The sequence below is a fragment of the Mesitornis unicolor genome, unplaced genomic scaffold, assembly GCF_000695765.1.
Source record: "Mesitornis unicolor isolate BGI_N332 unplaced genomic scaffold, ASM69576v1 scaffold19767, whole genome shotgun sequence".
NCBI classification, from domain to species: domain Eukaryota; kingdom Metazoa; phylum Chordata; class Aves; order Mesitornithiformes; family Mesitornithidae; genus Mesitornis; species Mesitornis unicolor.
In genome coordinates, this window is record NW_010196061.1 from 66,449 (window position 1) to 89,471 (window position 23,023).

The 23,023-nt window shown below is 38.1% G+C and overlaps 1 protein-coding gene across 1 annotated transcript in view; it reads right to left on the bottom strand.

The window, feature by feature from the left end:
• EPS8 (epidermal growth factor receptor pathway substrate 8) overlaps positions 1-23,023 on the bottom strand; it is a 53,398-nt gene that overhangs the window by 8,272 nt on the left and 22,103 nt on the right. Inside the window, exons 11-17 of the mRNA XM_010188344.1 lie at positions 21,282-21,356; positions 20,523-20,671; positions 17,531-17,714; positions 14,118-14,251; positions 10,332-10,443; positions 9,266-9,409; positions 1,539-1,776 (exon numbers count right to left, since the gene is read on the bottom strand). Coding sequence (XP_010186646.1) covers positions 1,539-1,776; positions 9,266-9,409; positions 10,332-10,443; positions 14,118-14,251; positions 17,531-17,714; positions 20,523-20,671; positions 21,282-21,356 — 1,036 coding nt within the window. The remainder of the gene's footprint in view (positions 1-1,538; positions 1,777-9,265; positions 9,410-10,331; positions 10,444-14,117; positions 14,252-17,530; positions 17,715-20,522; positions 20,672-21,281; positions 21,357-23,023) is intronic.

Genomic DNA, 23,023 nt, shown 5'->3' on the forward strand with positions numbered 1-23,023 from the left:
GAGGTCGAGAGGGCAACAGATGTTTTGCAAGCACTCACAAGTCTCAGCAACCCTTCACACCTTGTACCTGAAGCCCGGATGGTCTTTATGTTTCCCACCTGTAATGGACAGAGGCCATTCCAGAAAACACACCTGCTATGGCACGCAAAGATCATCTTAAATGGAAATAAAATGATCATTTGTGTGTTTGTGAAGTTCATCTTCACTTCCCACATCTTTTATAACTTCCCGGGTTTGTGTTTACTTAAGTAACAAACTGCCCAAAATAGGACAAAGGCAGCAGCTGGCCCTACTCTTTCTTTGGGAAATGGTGATGAAGCCTGTTCCCCTTGCCAGGCTGTTCTCCATTGATAGTCTCAGCCAGCCAGTCTAATACAAAAAAAAAAAAAAAAAAAAGGTCCCAGAGCCTTCCTGAGTTCAGAGCTTAGGCAAGAGCTTGTCTACCACCATGAAAAGTCAAACCAGGCTCCACCAACTGCATGTGCTTACCCAAGCAGGCATGCTTCCCAACCACTAGAGACAGGAGGCAAAAGAAGCCCTTCTACAGAAAGGATTACAGTCAGTGCCAGTTTCTATCTCAGGTGGAATTAAGGTTTTCTGATAAGGCAGGGAGGCAGAGGATGGGAAAAGCTGTCAACTCTTGAACTGCAAGAAGCTCATTATTTTAACAGCTATTACTTTAATAGCTATAGCAAATGCTTGCCTGCAACTTTCAGATATTTTTAAGCCAAGCAATCACATTGCTTAAAGTGCATTTAGAACAGATATTACTGACTAAATAAGTTCTCCTAACCTAACTTGTTTTTTAGTCGATACAACTGCAGGAGCCTCAGCAGCAGTTAGGCTTTATATTTACGAGGTGGACTTAAGCAGAACTTTCCATGACTGCCACACACTGCTGGATGCAGGCTATCATGCTTTTCCAGATAAAGGGCTATGAAGTACGTTCACTTGTCCTCCTGAAACAAGGACATGGAGGTTTGCTCAGTGGCCTGCCAGCTGCTGCTGCTTTGACCAGGCTAAGGGAAACTGCTTATGAGTCTCCTGCAACACTCTCACAGCATGGTTCCTATACATCAGCCAGACCTGAAAGTCTTCTTGCAAGCCTTGGATACGTGTTTCAGAATGGTGCAAATGCCCTAGAAATATGGATGACAACAAACAGAAGTGTAAAAACAGCCTAACTGATTTTAAAAGCAATTCAGATTGCAATGTGGCAGTGAGTTCAGGTGAAAAACGTACATTAGCCAGAATACCAGCATAAGCATTTACAGTGTTAAAAACCACTGACCCAAAGAGTCAAAACAGGAGAGAATTTAGGACTGGGGCAAGTCCAGAAATGTTTTGTCCCTACTTACCATTATGATTAGCGAAGGTGAGAACACACATACATAGAAAATGTGTATTTTAAACACAGGGTTAAAGCTAAACATTCCATAAACATTTATCTGAAACACAAGGTTTTAAGGAATTTAATGGTTGAGCAAAACATAGGAATGGGAGAAATGCTTTTTTTCTTGCTTCTTAGACAAACTTACGATCCACAGGAACTTGCTTCTGCCTCTGAGTGTCTCGTGCAACACTACCACCGCTGTCGCTCGAGGTGCTGCTTTGGCGGCTGACGGTTGCTGGAGCTTTGGGCACAGGAACCGGTATAGGTGCTGGTGCGCTAGGAGGGAGAGGGACAGCGACAGGGACAGGAGCAGGTGTTGGAGGTGGTGAAGGAGTAGCAGGAACCGGATCAGGTTGTTTTGCAACATAGTCTGTCCTCTGTTTCTGAAAAGAAAGAGAGACTCAGTTTGACAACAAAACTTGAACAAGACATCAGACAAACTCAGGTTTATGTGGAAAACGCCGGGATGCTTTGCACTAACCAATTTCATTTACTGCACAAAGACATCTTACTTGCCAGATATAGTTCCAAAATTTGCCAAAGCTAGATTTGGCATCACTTTTTGGCATCAATTTCCTTCTCTGTCAGACAAAATTCACAGCAATGGCATCATCTGAAACATGCTTCTTTCTTTCAAATAGATGAGTTTTAATTTAAATTGTTTTTAAAACCCAAACTTCTATTACCTGGCACTTTGTAACAGCTTCCAAAATGTTTGAATTGTTGGACTTGATCAGTATAAAAATGTATATGTTAGAGATGTTATGTAAAAAATAGTGAAAAATCAACACATCCAGCCACATTTAAGCCTAACTAATGGTTTAACTTTTAAACTTCACTAAGGTTGGGTTAACATTTGTTTCTTGAACTGCAGATACCATGTAAGAGATTCCTGCTTTTCTTACCCATTCAGTTGTGCCATTTCAACTATTTGTGTGATCACTACATGCCACCTTGATACAGGAGTTCAATTAAAAGCCAAACAACACAAACTTCACTATTTTTTTAATAGGACTATTGTTTTCCCTGCCTCAAGTTTATGCAATGTTCTAACAACATGCAAATTGTCTTCCTGCTAATAACTAACTGGCAGGTGTTTCAAGAATAATTTTTGAGAAATAATTTATTTTCTCCTTCGTTGCCTTTAGAATGGCACCAGTTACAGGAAGAGGCTTATGTTTTCCCAAAGCAATCCCAACAAGCCCAGAAGCTCACATGCAACCTATGCTACCCTTTTCTTGCAAACAGTTCAAACTTCATATCTCTCTGTTTTAACAGTGCTCCCTCTCTGCAGTTTTGGAATAACACAGCTTGAAGGTTAATATTAAAGTTTGTTTGCTCAATAGGGATGCTTCGTTTTGTAGTTATGAGAAGTCTGCTTACTCTGGTATGAAAATAGATGAGTACATTCCCCAGATTCATTGCTCCTTCCTGAAATACCCTTCCCAATTCCCTTGAAGGCAGAGGGTTTATGGCAGATCAAGTAGGGAAATATTTGTAGGAGCTGTATGTTAAACTCTGGGCAGCACACCACTGCCCCGACAACAATCAAACTTTCATTAAATGTCAGCAACTGCCCTTGTACAGGAATCCCCAACTTAGTAAGTCGAACTGATGGACAAGGCCTTTTGTAGTGAAAGCAAACTGGGACTATTATTGCTACGCCATGCTGAGTTATACCAGCAGGAAATTTATACTATCAGCCAGTCAGTTAAATCTAGGAAAAAAGTCTTTTGTTTCCCTTAGATAATTTTTCACTGAAATTGTAGCAGTTCAGCTACTGAAGCAAATATATAGTCTTACAATACATTTCCCATCTAAACTTTTTTTTAATTCCCTTAGCATTTAGTCGTTCAAAGGCATTCGTCTCAACTATTTTGTGTTCACCTTGTGCAGTGCATTGTGGGGGGATTTTTTAAAAAAATCGTATGATTGACTTTTCTGTATTTTGCTACTTCAATTTTGAGACAATAAATGCTTTTTAAAATGCCTAATGCCAAGAAAAGTTAAATGCCTAATATAAAAGAAAAGCACAATAACATATATTTTAGAAACCTGTTCTTTAGGGCAAAGAGTGTGCCCTAGTACTTATATAATAAGTATAACCATGATCTATGTGCTATATCAAAAATATTCTGAATTAATAAAAAAAAATTCAGAGTTATCAAAATGTTTTAATGATATTTAGACTTTTTAAAAAATCTTCACAGATTCCAATTGCTAGACCATTATCCCCACAATGTGCCCTCATGTACGCCTCAACCTTCTTTAACAACATGCAAGGAAAAATCACATTTTTTCTTATGGTACAGAGGATTCATTACAAGTCAAGCCACGTCACCACAATCATAATCCAGAAAAAGCGTTCGCTAAACACTACATGCAGCTTTTAATGGAGGCTGCTGGTATAGGTTCAAAAACATGTTGTACTGCAATCACAAGCCTCATCAAAACTACTTGCTGGAGTGAAAATAAAAATTAAACTGGAAGCATCACTCAAATTCTAAATTTAAAGATGAAACCACATTGAAATGTACTTCAAATTTTGTTGAACAGAGCACAAAAGCCAATTATACATTTGAATCACATTAAACATTTCTTTTTTTAAACACTTCTTTAAAAAAAAAAAAGATCTTTTGAGGACATTCACACATTCATCCCATCACTTCAATTCATCACTACAAACAAAACAAGCATGCACTATGGAATCTGGCTACTGCATAGTTCAAAAGAGTAATTTTGGAAGCTCAATATCAAAAGAGTACTTTTGTTACCTCTGAAAGCTCTCCCAGCAATTGCTGTGAGGAAAATGGAGTAAATCACATCAAACAGTATTGTTAGAAAGGTAAAAAGTAACTGCCTCACACATCAGTCCTGAAATTTCACACACATTAGCAATTTAAAATAAAAGAACATCAGTGATAAAAGTTACCTCTTCTTGCTCACTAAGCAACTCACGTAGTAAGTTATTCCTGTTTTCCTCTTTTGAATAATGAGTGGAGTGTTGGCTACCTCAATATACATATACAGAAACTTAGAAAAAAACAAACAGCTGACAATGGACTAAAGATTGCAAGATGAATGTGGAGAACACTTGCAACTGCAGAACACTAAGAATTAAATCACAGCAGGTATCAAAAAAAAAACCCCAACAAAAAAACCCAAAAAACCAAAAACCCAACAACCCAAAAAAAGGAGCTTATTTATTTTAGCTTAGAAAATGAGGTAAAGGTTGCTGACAGTCATGTACCCGCTAATTTGCTCACAACCATCAGAACAATGAACAATCCTGGTTTGGGCTTATTTCTTTGCAGGTTTTATTTTTTCCTTCTTTTTTCTTTTTTGTTCTGTTAAAAATAAACTTGCAATCATCAACTCATGTAAATTAGAACAAATCCTTTAAATTATTTGGAGTGGTGATGATACACACAATAAAAATCTGGATATATCAGAAAAGCTTGCTGGAACTAAATTTTATTTATTTTCTTTTTTTTTTTGCCAGAAAATCTGTTTTCTAAAGGAAAAAAAAATAGAAGTCCCAAAGTTCTTTTTCAACACAGTACATCTTGTAAAAAAAAAAATCAAGCTTCAGTATGATTTGATCTATTTTTAATGAAAGCAAGACAATACATTTGAGCAAAAGTGCTAACGGTATCAACCCTAATTCTTGATCATTGTAAAAGAATTGGGAACACTATTTTTAAATACATTTTGGCATCAAAATCAGGGAATGTGTGTATTCAAACTATGGCAAGTACAGACTTACCATCAAAGAGGCACTGGATACAACGATAACCAGCATTAGAGCTGGGAAATGCCCTCATTATGTTAACACAGACATGGAACTTCCCACATACTCTTTCTGCACATTTTAGTGTCATGCTCCTGTTTGCTCAGCAACAGAAGTTCATCAAGAGGGCTGCAGAGCATTCAGCCTCAGTTTTGTCAACAGCATTGTGGTTTGATGTTTTCTTGAGACTCACACTGGGAACCTCTCATTTTGAAGCAAGTACCTCCTTCCTTTGGCTATAATTCAAGAGAGAAGAGAGAACCAACTGCTTGTCTACACGCAAAAGGGACAATGAGGCACCCAAGACTGGGAAAGCAAATTTCAAGCAAGGTCTTTCACCAGGGTTTCCTTTGGTGGGCTCAGCTATTATGCAGAGTCAACCAGCTGCCAATTAAAATGCCATCAAAAGGAATCTAACTAGCTCTTTGCAGGGTGTAAGGTATTTATGTTTTTATTGAACTTACAAACCTGCCTTCCTAGAACTAACCAAATCCTTTTTTACAACTATTCACTACATTGGATCCATGTTGAATGGGACAGGAAATAGTTGCAGTTTTTTTTAAAGCCATCAAAAAGTCTTGGTTTTATGTCAACTTTAAACAGCATTTGATATGAAATGAGATAAGAGAGATAATGGCTTTTGGTCAAAAATTATGACATTCATTTGGCCATTGCAAAATGAACACCTGGCAACTGCACTCTTCATTATCAAACACTTCATGATCTGCAGGAAAGATACCAACTGGCAAAAGATGAGCATGACATTATGACACTAACTTGCAGCACAAATGCTGTGCTTGAGGGGAAACAATGTCCCACAGAGATATTTTAAGTAAGATGCTAAACAAAGGGATTTGAAAGAAAGGTTTTGGTGGTAGGTCACCAAGAAATGCAAAGGACACTTGTCCCATATGAGGTGGAGATTGTTGTCTCGGTGTTTACACACCATAAACAATGCCTCTTAGATGTACCGTCACACTTCCGTGGACAGTTGTGTGTTTTTTATGAGACTACCGGACTGCGTTTGGCTTAATATTTACTCTCTGTGCCTCAGGATTTCATACACACCACTGATAATATAACTGTCTCACCTCATAAAGGGTGTCATGAGATTAATTAACATGCCCACCAAGATACACACCTCTATCCTAATTATGTTCCTCAAATTTATTTTTCAAGAGCATTAAAAAAATTTAATAAAATGCACAGTAATAGGAAATACTATGCTTAATTATTTTCTATGTTCATGACAGTGCTTGTACAAAAGAAGAAATCAGAGTGCTTGGAAAACTGTTTATGTTCATTTATATGGTGAAGTACCACTGTTGGTTCATAATAAAAAGGCAGACTAAACCACCACCACCACAGGAAGCTCTGAAAATCAATAATTTACATTAGTGGAAAACACAAATAATCAGCAAAATGCTCTCCTAAATGTACAAAAATATCAAATGAGCAAAACCACAGTTTTCCTGGAACTAATTCAACTGACCAGAAGAAAGACTATGTTACAGCCTCTGACTCGCAAAGATGATGAAATAACTAAGACATTGTCTGCAATGTTCCTGCCAGTATAATTTTAGAAAATTCAGTGCTTTCAAGTAACTATGTGAATTGGGATCTGGATCCTGAAAGGGACCATGAGAAAAATCAGGACCTGATCTAGTGTGTCGACTCATAGATCACTAGGAGAGAGAACGGAGAGAAAGTAAAATCAACTTTGCAGCTCTGAGAATAATAGTGATAATGAGGCATCCACCTTTCAGAGAAAGGGTGTCCATCTGTAGAATAACTGAATGAAAAAAAATTATCTCTTTCAGTGGAATCCTTAATCCTTCCTAATAATCTGGAAACAACTTTTGGTCTGTTGTGGTTTGAAGGCCATTTGTCCATAAACAAACAATCTAACCTTGTACCTAACACTTATTTGTGGCTTGAAGCTGACCAGGGTGCTCACCACAGTCAACAGACTACTTTGAAAACAGCCTTTTGAAAACCAAAGACAATTTAGGAGACTGGCAAAAGCTGCACAGCACCAGGCACTGACCCTGCTCGTGGTCAGGGACTGGCAAAGGCACTGGAAGGAACTGCTTCGATTTCCTGCTCTACCCACAAGTTCTCCTGTTTGACCTTGGGAAAGCCAGTCATCCCTTCAATGCCTCATTTCTCTCTGAAATAGCAGCAAAGCACTGTTATGAAAATAAATAAGATTATGCAAACAGACCCCAAATGAACCATGTATCTATCACAGGGAAAGACACAAATGAGCACGCTCAGGAGTGCTGCAGTGATAATAATCACCATAAAGTTAGGAAAAAACACATCTTGGTAAAGACTCCTTTTATCTTGTGTAATTCATTATACTCCTACATAATTTCACAGTATTTCAAGCTCACATTTGAATATGATAAAGCTACAAACAAAACAAATCATGGACTGTAGGGAACAACTTGCCAGAAGGCAAAGAATCAAAATTATATTAACTGTTGTTCTCTGACCCTAATTTTCATAGTTCCATAGAGAATGTGTTGTGAAAATTATTATTTTATTTCCCACGTTATGTCATTATTTCAAACACAAAACTTCAAAACCTGCAGTGCATTACAAAGAATAGCGTAAGAACCTCTACTCAAAACTGTACTTTGTTCAGGATTTCCTGGCAAATTGCAAAAACACAAAATGTCATGCCCTTGAAATAAAATAAAAAAACAAGTCAGATCTTTAAATCAGGATTCAAAAAGCACTCTAGATGCATGCTTCATTTCACAGACAGGCAAAAATCATATTCAATTTAGAATGAGCTCATACATTATAGGCAAACAATTTGGGATAGGAAAAACTCAGAAATTGTCTGATTCAAGCCCACCAAGCTCAAAACAGGTCTACCACATTATTGTGCCAGAAATAGCATAGGACCTGCTTCTCAAGAGATTTTCTATATCCATGGGAAAACTGGAAACACTGCAAAAGCTGCAGCTTCCACTATAGTTGTGCACACAGAATCTGGCGCAGCAACACCTCTGACTGGGGCTTTTAGACGAGTCTGCAACGGAGACAGTCAACAGTAACATTGTGGCATTTCTCATTTTTCAGTCATCAGCTGAAGGATTTAGTCACAAGGAATGAATATTAAATTTAATTTAATTTAGCTGAGTTTCAACAGAAGTTTCGTTCGCATTTGGACTGAAAAAGTTTGGTTCAGAGGCAGGCCTGGAATTTCTGCTTAATCCAAACTTGTTTGCCTAACCTTTCAAAATTGTTAGATACACAAGAGAAGAAATAGGTCTTAGAAAATATAATCTCTTATTTTATGAGCCTCCGATCCACCTAAATGTTGTCTAAAAATACACATTATAACTTTATCCTATACATCCTTGGACAATTGCACTGATGTAAGGTGTTTTTTAAAAATATTTTATCCTCTAATTCTATTCAACATAAGAGAAACATAAACAACAGAAAAATACTAATTCCACACCACAACATGAAAGAAAGAAAACCAAAATTAGGTCAGGAAAATAGAGTGCCATTGATGCACAGGCATAGTAATTGAAAAATACTTGATTTGTGAATTTAAAAGCAAAGACACCTATTTTTTTTATGACTCAAAAATGACAATAATTAAATAAATTCAAGACTAAGACAGAGACAAAAAGAGACAGAAAATAAAAAGAAAAGCTAGCATTCACTCACCTAGGAGAAACAAAGATGACCCTACCTTAAATAATTCAAACTCCTTCTTTGGCATCAACAGCTATCAATCCACAAAGGATATTTGCAATTAAAATAAATGCATACACATCCATTAGGATTGAAATTACTACCTCTAAGCAAATAAACAGAAGAAAACCCCAAAAAACCCCAAACTTAAAGTAAACCATTTTGCTGTATCTCTAGCAATTTTATTCTCATGTTAGACTTCATGCAATACAGACATTAGCCTCAGCCTGTAGAAGAAATACAGATCTTTTGGCATTAGTGGAATATGCAGATATTTTAGCCTTGCTGTGAATCTCTTCCTCTTCCACACGCATAAATGCACACTTAAAAAAAAAAGTTTGCTCCCAAGGAGCAGACAGTACCTGGATGGTGCGGGTATACGCAGGCTCTGACCATCCCAGACCACCTTCTTGATTCCTCAGAGGGTCCAAAATGTTGTTTGGCACAAAACCTGTGCTGCCACTTTTATTCTGAACCTTCCACCACTGCTTTCTGTCATCGAGAATCTGAAATAATTAAATTAATTATGTATTATTTTCTGAAATTTCTCCGGCCAGTAAGTAGACTGTGCATCATTTCAAAACAAAACCACAACTTTGCCAGGTTCTGCAATTGCCAACAGATCTCACACAGATGTCCCTGTAGGCTTCCTTGATTATCACCATCATTAATTCTACATGCTAGTACTGCGCTTTTCAAAATGTGGGTCTCAAGAAAGGATATAGAAGAGAAGTATGTCATGAACCTCCGTAAACTCAGACATTCACCGGACAAGACAGCAGATGAAAATCAAGTATTCACACAGAGAGGCTGGGATCTCTGCAGCCCATACCTGGTTGACAAAATAAATAACTGCTAACAACCCAAGGAAAAGTGCATTGTTCTAGGAGAGCACAAATTTAGATAAAGAGCACTTCAGAGTAAACAGGGAACTGGAGCAGGATGGCCAGGAGAAATCAGAAATCTAACTACCTGCCGTGCAATCTCATAGAAAACATTTTCTCTCTTTGTTGCTCCCTCCCTTCCAAATGTCTTTAGCTTTCAGTGTACCAACTCTTCCAGGAAAGGACTGTCTTTCACTACAGCCTGTGCATACACAGGTAATGTTTGTCAGAGACAGTTATTTAAATACTACTAAATGAGGTTTTTAAAAGCAACACCAGAGAAGACGTAAGTCTATATTTCTAGCATGGATCTCTACGGCATCAATTCATAAGTCAGCACAGAATCTCTGTTTATCTTGTCTATCATGCAAAACAAATAATTGAACTTTCCATATTAAGGGACATAAATCAAACCAACTGAAGTAATTACTAAGAACAGACTCACTGTCCACAGTTGAAAGGTACTCACAGCTTTGACTAGTACCAGAAATTCATGTTTTCTCTTTGAAAAAAACAAACAAAAACCAAACCAAACAAATATTACCTCTACAATCTCTTCTTTCATGACAGAAAGCTCACTGTTGTTTCTTGCCATAAATTCATACTTGCATTTGGCATATTTCTTGGTCTGTGCTTTACTGTGTGCTTCATAGTTTCTGCAAGGTGAAGATCAGACTATTGTTAGAGAGACAGGCAAATAAAAACACAGACAAAATGCACTCTTCCAACAACCTGTAAAACATTTAAACAAAAGAAACCTACTCCACCATAACATGATGCTGATGTAGAACTACCTATTCATAACACACTAATTTAAGTGCCAAAAAAAAAAAAAAAAGGAAAGAAAGAGGCGGTTGAGCTACATGGACCTCAAGAATCACTAATCTTTATCAGCTCACTGCTTGCAAGATGCATAACAACTTAGATTAGCAGGTGCCATTGTTTTAAAATAAACACGTTCATTATATTTAGTTTGTTTTCCTACAGTAGGTTAAACAACCATTTGTCATATAAACAAATGACTATACTTAGTATATAATTGACACCTTGTCCTTCATATGAAACTGTATTTCTAATATTCATTACAAATTGTTTTAAATGCATAAAAGATTAATACATTTTTGCTATCAATACCAATAGAATTAAACTCTAAAAAATGCTCACCTACTGTAGATCAGTTTTCTTAACTAACCATAAGATACCATCAACTCTTAATCTCAATCAAAAATGTAAAATAACTTTCTGGCAATTACAAACAGGGTTCATTGTAGAACAGGGCATACCACTGTTTAGCTCTGTGTCTTTCTGTTTCTATGAGGAAAAATCTTACCCAGAATGCATTTGTGTGAGAAGCTATTAGCTTCTTTGATGTAGTACCTCATCAGGGTGAGAAGCCGCCCAGGCCCCTCAAGACAGGTGCAAAGGAAACAGCAACATCATTCAATTACTGCAAATTACACCAAACAACCTAAATCCATTCCAGGTTGTACAGTTAAAAAAAAAACAAAACTAAAACCAAACAGATAATGAAAATGTGAAGCAATCAATAGCTTGAAATGCTGCACACAATATCACAGCACAAGGATATGAACACAAGTGGTTGCTGATGATGGTGCTGTGTAATTGCGGGTCCTAGGTGTGCTTGAGCTATCCAGTAGTTACCTGGCTATTGCATGGCTGTGGAGAACTGTCTCACTTGACTTGAAGAGCAGAACAAAGGAAGAGTCATATTTAGGTTGGAAGATTATTTTGAAAGAGAGACCAAACACTGAAAGTGTTTAAGGAGAGAGGGAAAAACATGGGATGAACCCCAGCCTCCAGAATAGTTGTTATGAGGTTGAAAGATGTGTGAGTAATCCTGTTTTTTTCTGCCACTCACTCTAAATTAATAGAATTTTTAACTTCTTTCTTACTATTTAAGGGACATGACTAATGTACCTCTGAAAGTACTTCTAGACTGCCTTCCCAAACCAATTTCACGAACAGCATCTTCCTACCTTGTCCACACCTAACTATCCCTGATCTCTTCAAAAAACAACTCTAGATTTCAAAAAATGCTTATGTTTCAGTTTCACTCCACTCTGTTGCAGCATCCCCAGAACATGGGCTGGTCAGTGGCTGTACACTTCTGAACAGACCATAACTCAAGTTCAGCTCAATGAGCCAAACAGTTTACTTGGGGCACAACATTCTCATCGCTTCCTTTCCTCCATCCTCTCCTGTGTTTTCTTATTGCCCGTCGAATACACTACAACTGCAGCTCTCTGCATGCTGAATGAGAGCCTTGAGAATTGCAGACTTTCAGGGTGCTACTCCACAAGTGACAGCACAAAACTAAGCTACACATTGAACTATCATGGAACACCCCACAACTTGCTGAAAAACTCCTCAGTGCTCTTTCAGGATCGGTGAGAATCTCAACAGAACTAATATCATGCTGAAAGTTTAAGATCCTGACAGTTTACGTCACCTAAGGAAAGCACACCTTACAGGAGGTCCTGGCATGTTGGAATAGGGCTCACTGAAGTTCCTTGTGATTAAAATGTTCATGGATAAGGTGTAAACTACCTGTCTCTCAGAAGGTAGTGGGTGGCTCAGTCACTGCTTTCTGATCATTCATTAGGAATGCCAGCTTTGAACAAGGACCAGCAAAGAGTGGCTGAAAGGGTCAGCTTGAATTTCTCACTCCCTCTCCCAAACCCACTCCTTCACCTGCTTCACAGATGTTTTAAAATTTATCTTTAAATGGAAATTACTTGGGGTGATACATATTATCAACTTCCCCTCAATAAGGAGCTCCTACCAGGTGTGTATTACATGTCTCAAGAGTCAATAAACAAAGGGAAGTTTGTGTCATGTTGAACAGACTGGGAGATAGAGGCACTCTGCGGATGTTTGCATCAGTACCAGCCATCTAGTCTCCCTCCTGCAATCAGTGGTGAGAAACAGACACCACTGCAACATGTCTCACTTCATGTCTTTCAAAAGATTCATTTCATCTTACATGAACTGCTTCTTGGAAACACCCATTTCTCTTTACCCGCCACAAAGGAGGTTTGGATGACTCTTTCAGTTGCAGTCAGATAACACTGATATCATCAATAGTTCAATGCCATAAGCCCCATTCTCTAAACCAGAAATGGAGGCAACAACATTTGCATGGAATACTCTTAGTCTGAAAGAACAAAACAGGTCTTATCATATTACAGATAAGAAAGAAAGGAATTTAGCATACAGATCATTTAGATTTCAAACTGACTAGTCCTGAGACAAGAACCCAGAAAGCAAGAAAGTTTGAGAAAAAGATTGGAGATGACTACTACCACTTTGTTGTTATGAAGAATAAATCCAAAGTTCAGGAAAATAACCAAGTTTTTACTCTGCACAACACCTGGGAATATGTTTGCATGCAGGTTAACAGGATCTTTTAGCACATAGCTCAGAACTAGGGATTATGCAAAGGCTTTAGAATTATACTAATGTTGATTTAATCACCAATTTGATCCCAAAAACTTAAACATCTTCCATGGCACATACGCTAAAATACTTTTCCTGTGGTATATATGGACTACAATCTGGCAAGAGGGAGCAATTCCAACACTGCTTTACTGATTTACATCCACACTTTGTACTGGTATAAATTCTCCCCACAGACAAGGCCGAGACTCCAAGGATCACTGCATTTGATCTTGTGAAGCTATTCGGTTTTTGGTTAAAATGAAGGGGATGAAAGAGGATGTGCAAAAAGACACTGATTGCTATGCAAACATTTCTGAGCATTTTTTGTAACATTTGAAAGAGAACAGAAGAAATGAGGAGTTACTATTCTCAAAGTGGACACTTATGCACCAGCCCAGAAAATGAAAAGTAGGACAATATGGAGCACAAAGTGAGCAGCTACACAAATCAAACAATGATTCAAAACAAAGACAGATGAATTTTAGAGCAGACTTATCATTCTTTGTAGTTCTGAAAAGAGCAAAGAGTATATTTAAAAACATGAACAAAGCAGAAATAAAATTTGAACCCAAATAGGAGGATTCTGTCTTCTCAATAGGCTTGGAATTCCACTGTATCATTTTTGACAAAAGCACTGATTTAACAGCATACATAAACAGGGCAGTTTCATAAAAGTTATAGTAAAAGAGTCTCAATGATGTGCCTTAGAGAAGCAAAAGCAGAATACCCACTGCTAACCAGAATTGCTTCCTCACAGAAATAATGATCTGCTCCAGACACAACCAGAGGTAATTACAGACACCGCCACCCCAAGAGCAGTAAGTTGGGACAGTTATCCACAGCACCACGTATGCCGTTGATTCAGGGTTACCTATCTACATGTCGGCTAACAGTTTGCTTAAAGGCAGCAACAGCCGCCCCCTGGTCCAGCAGAGGCCCTCTTTTGTAAACTGTGTTACTGAATGCATACCCATCCGATGGAGGGTAGTCGGGAACACCGGGAGGCTGGAAGACAAAAAAGAAACAAAAGCACAAAGTGGGTTAGTGTCAGCAGCGGCACTGCCTGGTTCACTTAATCCCACACCCCCAGGGTCCCTGTCAGCATTCACACGTCCTCAGGTGCTCACTGTTCTGCTATGAAAAGTTAATAACTTCTGCATTTCAAATACATAAACAGGGAGATCAAAAGGATACGAATAAAAGAATTTCTATCCTAAGTCACCCTGCTGCATTAATATTGCAGTGGATATTCTTTAGAAAAACAGTTCTCTGGGGCAAGGTCCATGTCACCTCTCAGGTATCACTACAGCAGCACAACTTATAACAATGGTTGAATGCCTTTAAAATAAACTGCACTGAGAAACAGCTTCGAACTTTTGTTCTGGATGTACACTGAAAGCCAGAAACCTCTAGCTAGCTAATAGTAAGTCTGGATAAGAAATAACACCTTCCAAGTAAAACTGTCACTCTACTGCAGGATCATAATATCAAGTGGCTCATTTATGTCTCCCTCTTACTGAACATGACTATAGTCACAGAAGAAATGCAAAAAGGAATGTGATAGTTGGTGTAATTAATGATTTTAATTAAGGAAAAGAATCATAATTTATCACAAGCACATATATAAGAATGTTCAAGGCTTTAGAAAATTCTTTTTAAACAGCAATTCCTTAAAAAAAACAACAAAAAAACCCAACCACCTGAAATCCAGCAATGCTAACTCTGCTTCAAACTAAGACTTATTTTAACCACCTTCCCCCAAAACAAAATCAAGATAAGCAGTTCATTTCTGGAGATTACGATATTGAAATTGCAGATCCTACATCTTCTCTTTACACCACCATCCTGTTGCACAAGTTAGAACAGCTGAGATTCATCATAAATTGCCCAATCTCTAAACCTGGTTTATTGGTTCTTTCTTTTTTGGTGGTGTTTGTTTAATTTCTGCCTGCGTGGCTACAGAAAAGCCACTCATCTAATTTCTACCCCAATTACGTAACCTGGTATCCAGAGACACTTGCCTATTGGGCTGAGGGTTTACGAAAAGAAATCAAAACTCCATAAAAACCCTCATACACACACAATATTCTTTAAAACTATATTAGGAACTCTTTAAAAAAAATAATCTCAAGTGTCACCTAGCTTATACCTTACATGAAAAGACACCTAGGAAGCAGGAACTCATGTTACTTCACACACAAATTACTTGCATCGCCTTGGCCTCACTGGACTCTCTACCACCAGTTTCCCATTTCTTCACTGCCATTTGAAGTCCTCATTGCTGAACTGACTCCATCTTGACACCCCTCCAGTGGGAGCTGTGTATGTGGCTACATTTTAAGACGTAGGAATGGTAAGAAACAAAAAAAGGATTCTCATGAGTGGGAACCTCCAATGCACTTTGCCAGATGCTGGAGCAGTCCCTGCCCAGCAGGGAGCACAGCCACATGCACCCCCTTCTCCACTCCCAGCACGGCACAGCTCTCGACATGCAGCCTCTGTCCGGGGGAGAGCAACATCACACCGAGACATGACACCACTTAACAGCATGAAATGAACAATTAAATGCTCATTTTTCCAGCACCCTTTGTTAAAGAGATTGTTATGACTTATGAAAGAATAATTATTTTGGTATCACCCACTCTAGGGCAGTCCTTTTGCCGCAGACAAAAAGCGTTTTGCACTCATGCAGCTTTTTCCAGCTGAGGACCTACAGCATTTCACAGCTGTTAAGCAGCTCCATGCTTTTCCCCCTAGAGATGTGCTGAGGTGGCACCGGTGCAGGGAGCCAAGGTACCAAGGTTAAATGACTGGCCGAAGACCACATGCAAATCAGCAACAGGTCATGAAACTAAGGACTGCCATCCCAAGTGCCAGGCACACAAATGCCTAGAGTGAACTAGGATTTATTTATTTATTTTTTGTCTTTTAAAGATTAAGACAAAGATGCTAAGTCAGCACAGACATTTACCAATCTAACCAACATTAGCACCACCAAAAAGTATGAAATCAACTCCATGAAACACAAGCAATCAAAATCCCTCAATGTATTTTTCCTCCCCAAATTTGTTATATTTATACATATATATATATGTATAAATATATTAAAAAAATACAAAAATAATAAATTAAATTCTTAAAAACATAAGAGAAAAATTAATGCTTTTCTTTTTGAATACTTAAAAAAAATAATTAGGAGTACAATGTAAACAAAAAAGTCTGTATGGAAATGTAAAGCAGCAACGAAATGCTGAGACAATCTTTGATAAAGCTTTTTGGGAGATGACTAGGGAAGAGGGTGACAGCAATGACAACAGCTACATTTCACATTACTGTGGCCATTAACTTTACTAAATGCTTTTTAGCTCAAAAGTAATCACAGGCAATAAATTAGCTCTTGGTGCATTTATTCTTGTATATCTTGTTAGGCATACAGCCAAACAGTGTTTTAAGTAATCAGCTATGTACCATGTTATCCTCCTCTTATTTGCAGACTTACTAGTTTGTCTCTGTAGCTAAGACCATCTCTTTGGGTTTTTCTGACTAAGAGATTTTAACAAAAGCAAAGTTTTATTGTGACAAGCTTTCCATGAGCAGTTTTGATTAATTTTTGCTGGGGAAGCCTTGTTTTCTCCAATAAGAGAGTCACTCTTCAAGAAAAAACCATCCTACAGCAGCCAATAAACAGTATATTATTAACTCTGCTGTACCTGCCTAAGACTGAGCATGCATCTCCTACATCTAGGACAAACACCCTAACCATAGAAATATTCTGAACGTTGGTTGTTTTCATAATGTAAGTTCCATGAGATTGAAACGGCTTTTCCTTCTTAGTTTTAGCCATCTCCAGGCTCTGTCCCTGTGCAGATGCTCAGGACCCCCCAGCACAGGGGTGAAGTAACAGGTGCCTCTCCTACTGCAGAAGGGGAAAGGACAGATGCTACCTCCACAGGCAAATGCTACCTCCCTATCGATAGGACCTGAAAGCACACGTCAAGAATCATACTGAACCACAGGGGCTTGGACTTTGCTCCCAAATAAGGCTGGAAAGTGCACCAAGTTCAAGGTGTGCAGTAGGCAAAAGTCTCATATTTTTTTCCTAATCACATTTTTGGCGGTTGAACAAGTATTTGGTTTCACATAACTTCAATATAAGTATACTGAACTTGTACTGACACAGCAGACATCGGAGTATGGTTACTCCAACAACGTCACAGAGTATTTTCTTTATTAAGGAAGCAGTTGGTGTTGCCTTCAGTAAATTTACAAAAGCAAGTAACCTACCTCAGTTGACAGTCTTTTCATTTCTTGCTTCCGCTGTTGCTCTGCAACATTTGCCACGGACTCAGCCAAATGATTGAGTTCTTGCTCCCTTGGAGCTCCTGCGAAGTTCAGCAAAGGAGGCTCCCAACCATTTCGGAAACGGGGGACATAAGGTGGAATAAAATGGTCTTTGGGCCAGTCCGCTCTGTATGAAAAGTAAATTAGAGATCTGTATCAAGGGCCATAAAAATATTGGTTTAATAGGTTTCATAAAAATAGAAATGTTTTAGAATTTTTAATAGCATGGAGGAGAGGCTGAGATTACAGTACAGGCAGAATTGTGCTGGAACACGGAAAATGTTCAGAAAACATTTATTGACCACAACTAGGCTCCCTGCTGTGCCCCACAGAAAGAAACTGCTCCTGCTGTAAGGACTTGACAGCAGTAAAACACAACAAACTTCTGTCTTGTAGCAAAGGATGAGTAACAGGAGAATCGATCACAAACAAATCTAGGATTTGTTTTAACCATTATTTGGAGAAAAATATTGCAACGCTGTTTGTGTGAAAGCACCAGACAAAAGACTTCAAAAGAAACAGCCTGCTTTATAAGAAAGTCTGAAAGCAGGTATGAAGCATGGAAGCTTAGGGGGCCTAGCTACACCTAAAACAAAAAGTCAAACAATAGATTTAACTGACAAAAAACATGCTCCAAGACACAAGAATTATCATCACATTTGCAGTTTTATAGTCCAGATTGATCTTCTTAAAGTACTGTACTACTTTTCAGAGCTCCATTAGCATTTGCTATTGTAATACAAAATACCTAAATTAACACTTTCATGCTCTGCTTTTGCACTATGCATAACACACTCTCCCACAATATTAATTACTGTATCTTCACAGTGGAAGCAGAAATGTGAATGTACATTAAAGTCTTTTAATGGCCTCATTGTTGATAGTGCTCAGAATGAAGGGACAAACTGCCAGTCACAAGTTGCAGGAGCAGGCAGCAATTGCTCATCCATCAGCAGGTAGTAACCCTTGAGTTCTACCATTCACCTCTTCTGCTACACCATACCACGACAGTACACCAAGGTGTACTTTCTGGATACTGAGATCAATAATTTCTAATCTGCCCATGTGAACCAGCTCTATTCTAAGCGCTTCATTCTTCTCTGCCCAACATGAGCTACTTCCCTCAGTTCAAGAAGGACACGGAATTGCTTGAAAGAGTCCAGCGCAGAGCCACAAAGATGATTGAGGGAGTGGAGCATCTCCCTTATGAGGAGTGGCTGAGGGAGCTGGGTCTCTTTAGCTTGGAGAAGAGGAGACTGAGGGGTGACCTCATTAACGATTATAAATTTGTAAAGGGCGAGTGTCAGGAGGAAGGAGCCAGGCTCTTCTCTCTGATGTCAAATGATAGGACAAGGAGCAATGGGTGCAAGCTGGAACACAGGAGGTTTAATGTGAACATGAGGAAAAATTTTTTTACTGTAAGGGTGACAGAGCACTAGAACAGGCTGCCCAGAGAGGTTGTGGAGTCTCCTTCTCTGGAGACATTCAAGACCCACCTGGATGCGCTCCTGTGTGACCTTTTCTAGGTAATCCTGCTCTGGCAGGGGGGTTGGACTGGATGATCTTTCAAGGTCCCTTCCAACTCCTAATATTCTGTGATTCTTTCCCCTAATTTTTTTTCAGGATGGACCAAACGAATGATGATGGTAGTTCCCAAGACAAAGAGCCCATTATTTTACCCAGTGATCCATTTTTATCTGTACAAGGCTCCAATGCTATGAAGCAATTTCCACTGCCAGCCCCACCGCAGGCTGCTATGAAGCCAGCAGAGCTTGAAGCAGGTAAAGGGAAGCAGATGGTGCTTTGCTGGGCTAAACTCTCTGGCAATCACATGGAGCTGCAATTCCTATTTCCAGCTCATTTTGTAGGAGCAGGCCAAATCATAGGCCCAAAGGATGAATTTGGACATCCTTGATCTCACTCTGCTGCAAGACCAGGAAAGTGAAAGACCTGTGTGTCACTCTTCTTACTCCAAGCATGTTTGTCTCTCCATGCTCTAGGGCTTTCCATGCAGCCTTCCTTACCAGCAAAACACTCAACTGCTTTTTAATCAATTGATTAATTAATTAAAGAAATCTGCTTCATAGATGTTTATGTTACAACTTGAAATCTAAGAGCAAGGATGAATAAACATAAAATACATCATGCATTTTCAGCTCAAGTGATTGCATACTTAATCATCATCAAATGTACTTACCTACTACAAATTACAGAGTTTAAACACAATTTAAGCTTTTTCTTTTGCATGTTCTATTTACCTAAGTAATTTCAAGCCATATACTTATCTCAAAAACAACAAATGCATAAAATAGTTAATTTTTAGCTAAGCATAACCATAATAGTGAATCCAATAAGTGCAACATGTACGGTATGCACATGCAATATGTCTCAGCCAACAGACACTGTTTAAAAATTATAAGCATTTTCTTTATAGCATTATGACGTTTTTGAAGGAGTAAAGTCATTGTAAATTTTTAGCTTTTGATAATTATTGGAAATTGAAAGTAGAAATCTGAATCCTGTTCTTCAATGTTTTGTTACTTTTTATTGCAACTTCTTCAAATTGATTTTTAATGAAGTCCAGATAGCTGGGTTGAAAAAATAATGGTGAGAAACAACTGGAAACATGCAAGGGACAGTTCAGAAAAAAATGACTGCAAGATGTTATGTCAAGAGATTCTTGATACCACGGAGAAATAAAAAAATGTCTGTCTGCATTTTCTCTCTCCTTGAGACCCCTAAAAATCAAACCACTCCCAAATCCCACTGAGACTAAAGAGTTCCTTTCCAAAAACTTCAAGGAACATATCTGAAGAGTCCAAAGTCTAATAAATTAATATTGAGTTTATTATAGGGATGGATAACCTAGTTAAGATTGCGTCAGTAAACTTGAGTTTAGAGATCATCTCTCAAACATGTAAAGGCTTTTTCTCACCTGGCTTTGGTCCATGTGTCACCCAATGACATCCATAACTGTCCTTCCTCACTGGTGACAGTATATCGCAGGAAATCTATAGTATCTTTTGTTAAGAGGGGGCTGAGTACTGTACTAGCAAGCTCCGGACCTCCTGTTGTCTGTACGACCTAAATCCAAGTATTAAAATAATACAAAGAACATACACATTGTCAGTAAGGAAGTTACTGTGAATATAAGTTACCTACAGTGCTGCTAGGAAACATTTATTACTTACAAAAACATCCTCCCCCGAAAAAACTCTGAGAAGCTAACAATGTGTCTAAATGTCCTACAGATTAACTAAACCATTTATTGCAGAACTGCTGTTCTGGTCACCAACCATTTTATATTTAGACCCACTTTTGGCAATGTTATTTTTCTTCTAATGATCAAAACCACACATACTTCCATTAAATATGGCTATGCTTTCAACTCTCCTGTATTATGTAAATGATCTCAATTTTCTATTGTTAATTAAAAATTATAATGACAAACTGTAACACACAAAGCTAAAGATTATTTAAATAAATATATTTAATAGATGGAAATATACACAGAAAAGGATAGAAATTATTTTCTACAGATAACCTCATTCTGAGATACACAGATTTCTCCTCATTTCTCCTTAGTTATTGTCCAGGGACACAACATTTCAACCTTGTTATCCTTGAAAAGGTTACAGAGCATATAAATATATGAATTCTGAAGGAAAACACTGAGAAAATTATAAAACCTTACCATATTTAGTGGAGTAAACAGAAAATGAACCAGTTCAGCTGCACTAGGATTCTGGATATGGTACTTTAATTTGGCCTGAAAGGATGGGAAAATGATACATTTTAATAAATATTTAACTTTTATGAAAATAAATACTTCACATATGAATGGCCATCCCTGGTCAGGCCATGTGTCCACCTAAGACCAATGTTTTGTCTGCAATACCTGCTAAGTGCAAGTGCTTATTCATGCAACTGCTTTTGAATCCTTGTGTCTCTTTAGAGCCTATTGTGAAACACAAGAAGTTCTGCAACTGAATTACATGCTTTGCAAAACAGCATCTCCTTTGGAAATTGGCCACCTCTTAGTTTCATTAGTATTCTGTAGATTTTTTCCAAATGAAAACTGAGCAATACTTCTCCTCTTGCTTATCCCAGTGATGTTCATAACCATTTACAGATTTATTATATTGTTCCTCTTTTTGGTCTTTTCCAAGCTAAAGTAATTAATTCAAGCATTCTTGTCTTCCTTGTACCTTCTTCAATTTTGCTACACTGGGAACAAAATACAGCCAGGGAACGTAACAGCATATTGATGCTCTTTATTTGTTAATTTTCTAATGGTTCTTAACATTTGCTTGATTGATCACTGTTGAACACAGACAATGTTCTCACAGGCATTTGTATTACATTGACATTTTACTCTGATCTGTTTCACACATGAGATTTTTTCCCCACCTGTCCATGACTATCATATCTATCAATATTGAATTTCATCTATCACTTCATCTGCTATCATGAGATATTTCTACATTTGTTGACTCTACACTCCCCATTTCCCAGAACACTGTAAATATGTTGAACAGCAAAGGCCCCTGCAGTGGCATGTGTGGGACTTCACTGGTGAATCTACTGTAATTTGAGAACTAGAATTTTAGTCCTATAATTTGTTTACTATTTCACCAAACAAGAATCTAAGAAGCTACATTCAACCTCAGTAGCTTCTTAGTTCAGTTTCTTTAAGAACTTAAGAATTCCAACCTTGCTGAATGTGTTTTGGAAATTCAAGGAAACAAAATCAAAGAACTGATGGATTTGCAGACATTATTTTGTTTAGCAAGATGAATGTTTCCTTCTTTCTCAACTTAAGATACCTGCCTACAAACTGCAACCCATGTGCGGGTACCTCATGGGTACCTGCTTGTTGTAGTCCCTCATATCCTTGGAATGATTTTAAAGATGATCATCATCACTTCTCTTCCTCTGGAAGGAAGGTTGTTTGAGAGAGGTTACACACCATGCTGTGTGGTTTGCTGACAATTTTTGGAATAGATAGATCAACAGTGTCCATTCAAACAGGGCTGCTACTCTTCTGCTTGTAGCTTGCAATTTTGATTTGCTGTTCTTTAAACCATTACCAGTTCTTCAATCTGAAACAGGTATTTTCTTGTACCCTCTCCCCCCCAGAAAAAAAAAACAGTTTTCATGAACATACTGTCCACTATCAAGCTTTTCCAAGTACATATATGCATTAACAAAACCCATATACTTTCTCTGATGTTGCTTCTTAGAAGATTTCTTTTATTTAGTGATCACCTGCTGGCCCTGCAGGCTCCAGAAGTAAGAAGCACCCAAGAATGTGTTTCTAAAAGTTATAGTAGTTTTTATTGCATCTTGCCACCCATTCCTGAAGCTGCTTTTGGCTAGCCTCATTCTACTTTTACATCTAGCCTTCCAGAGTGTGCCTTCAAATGAAGAAAGGAG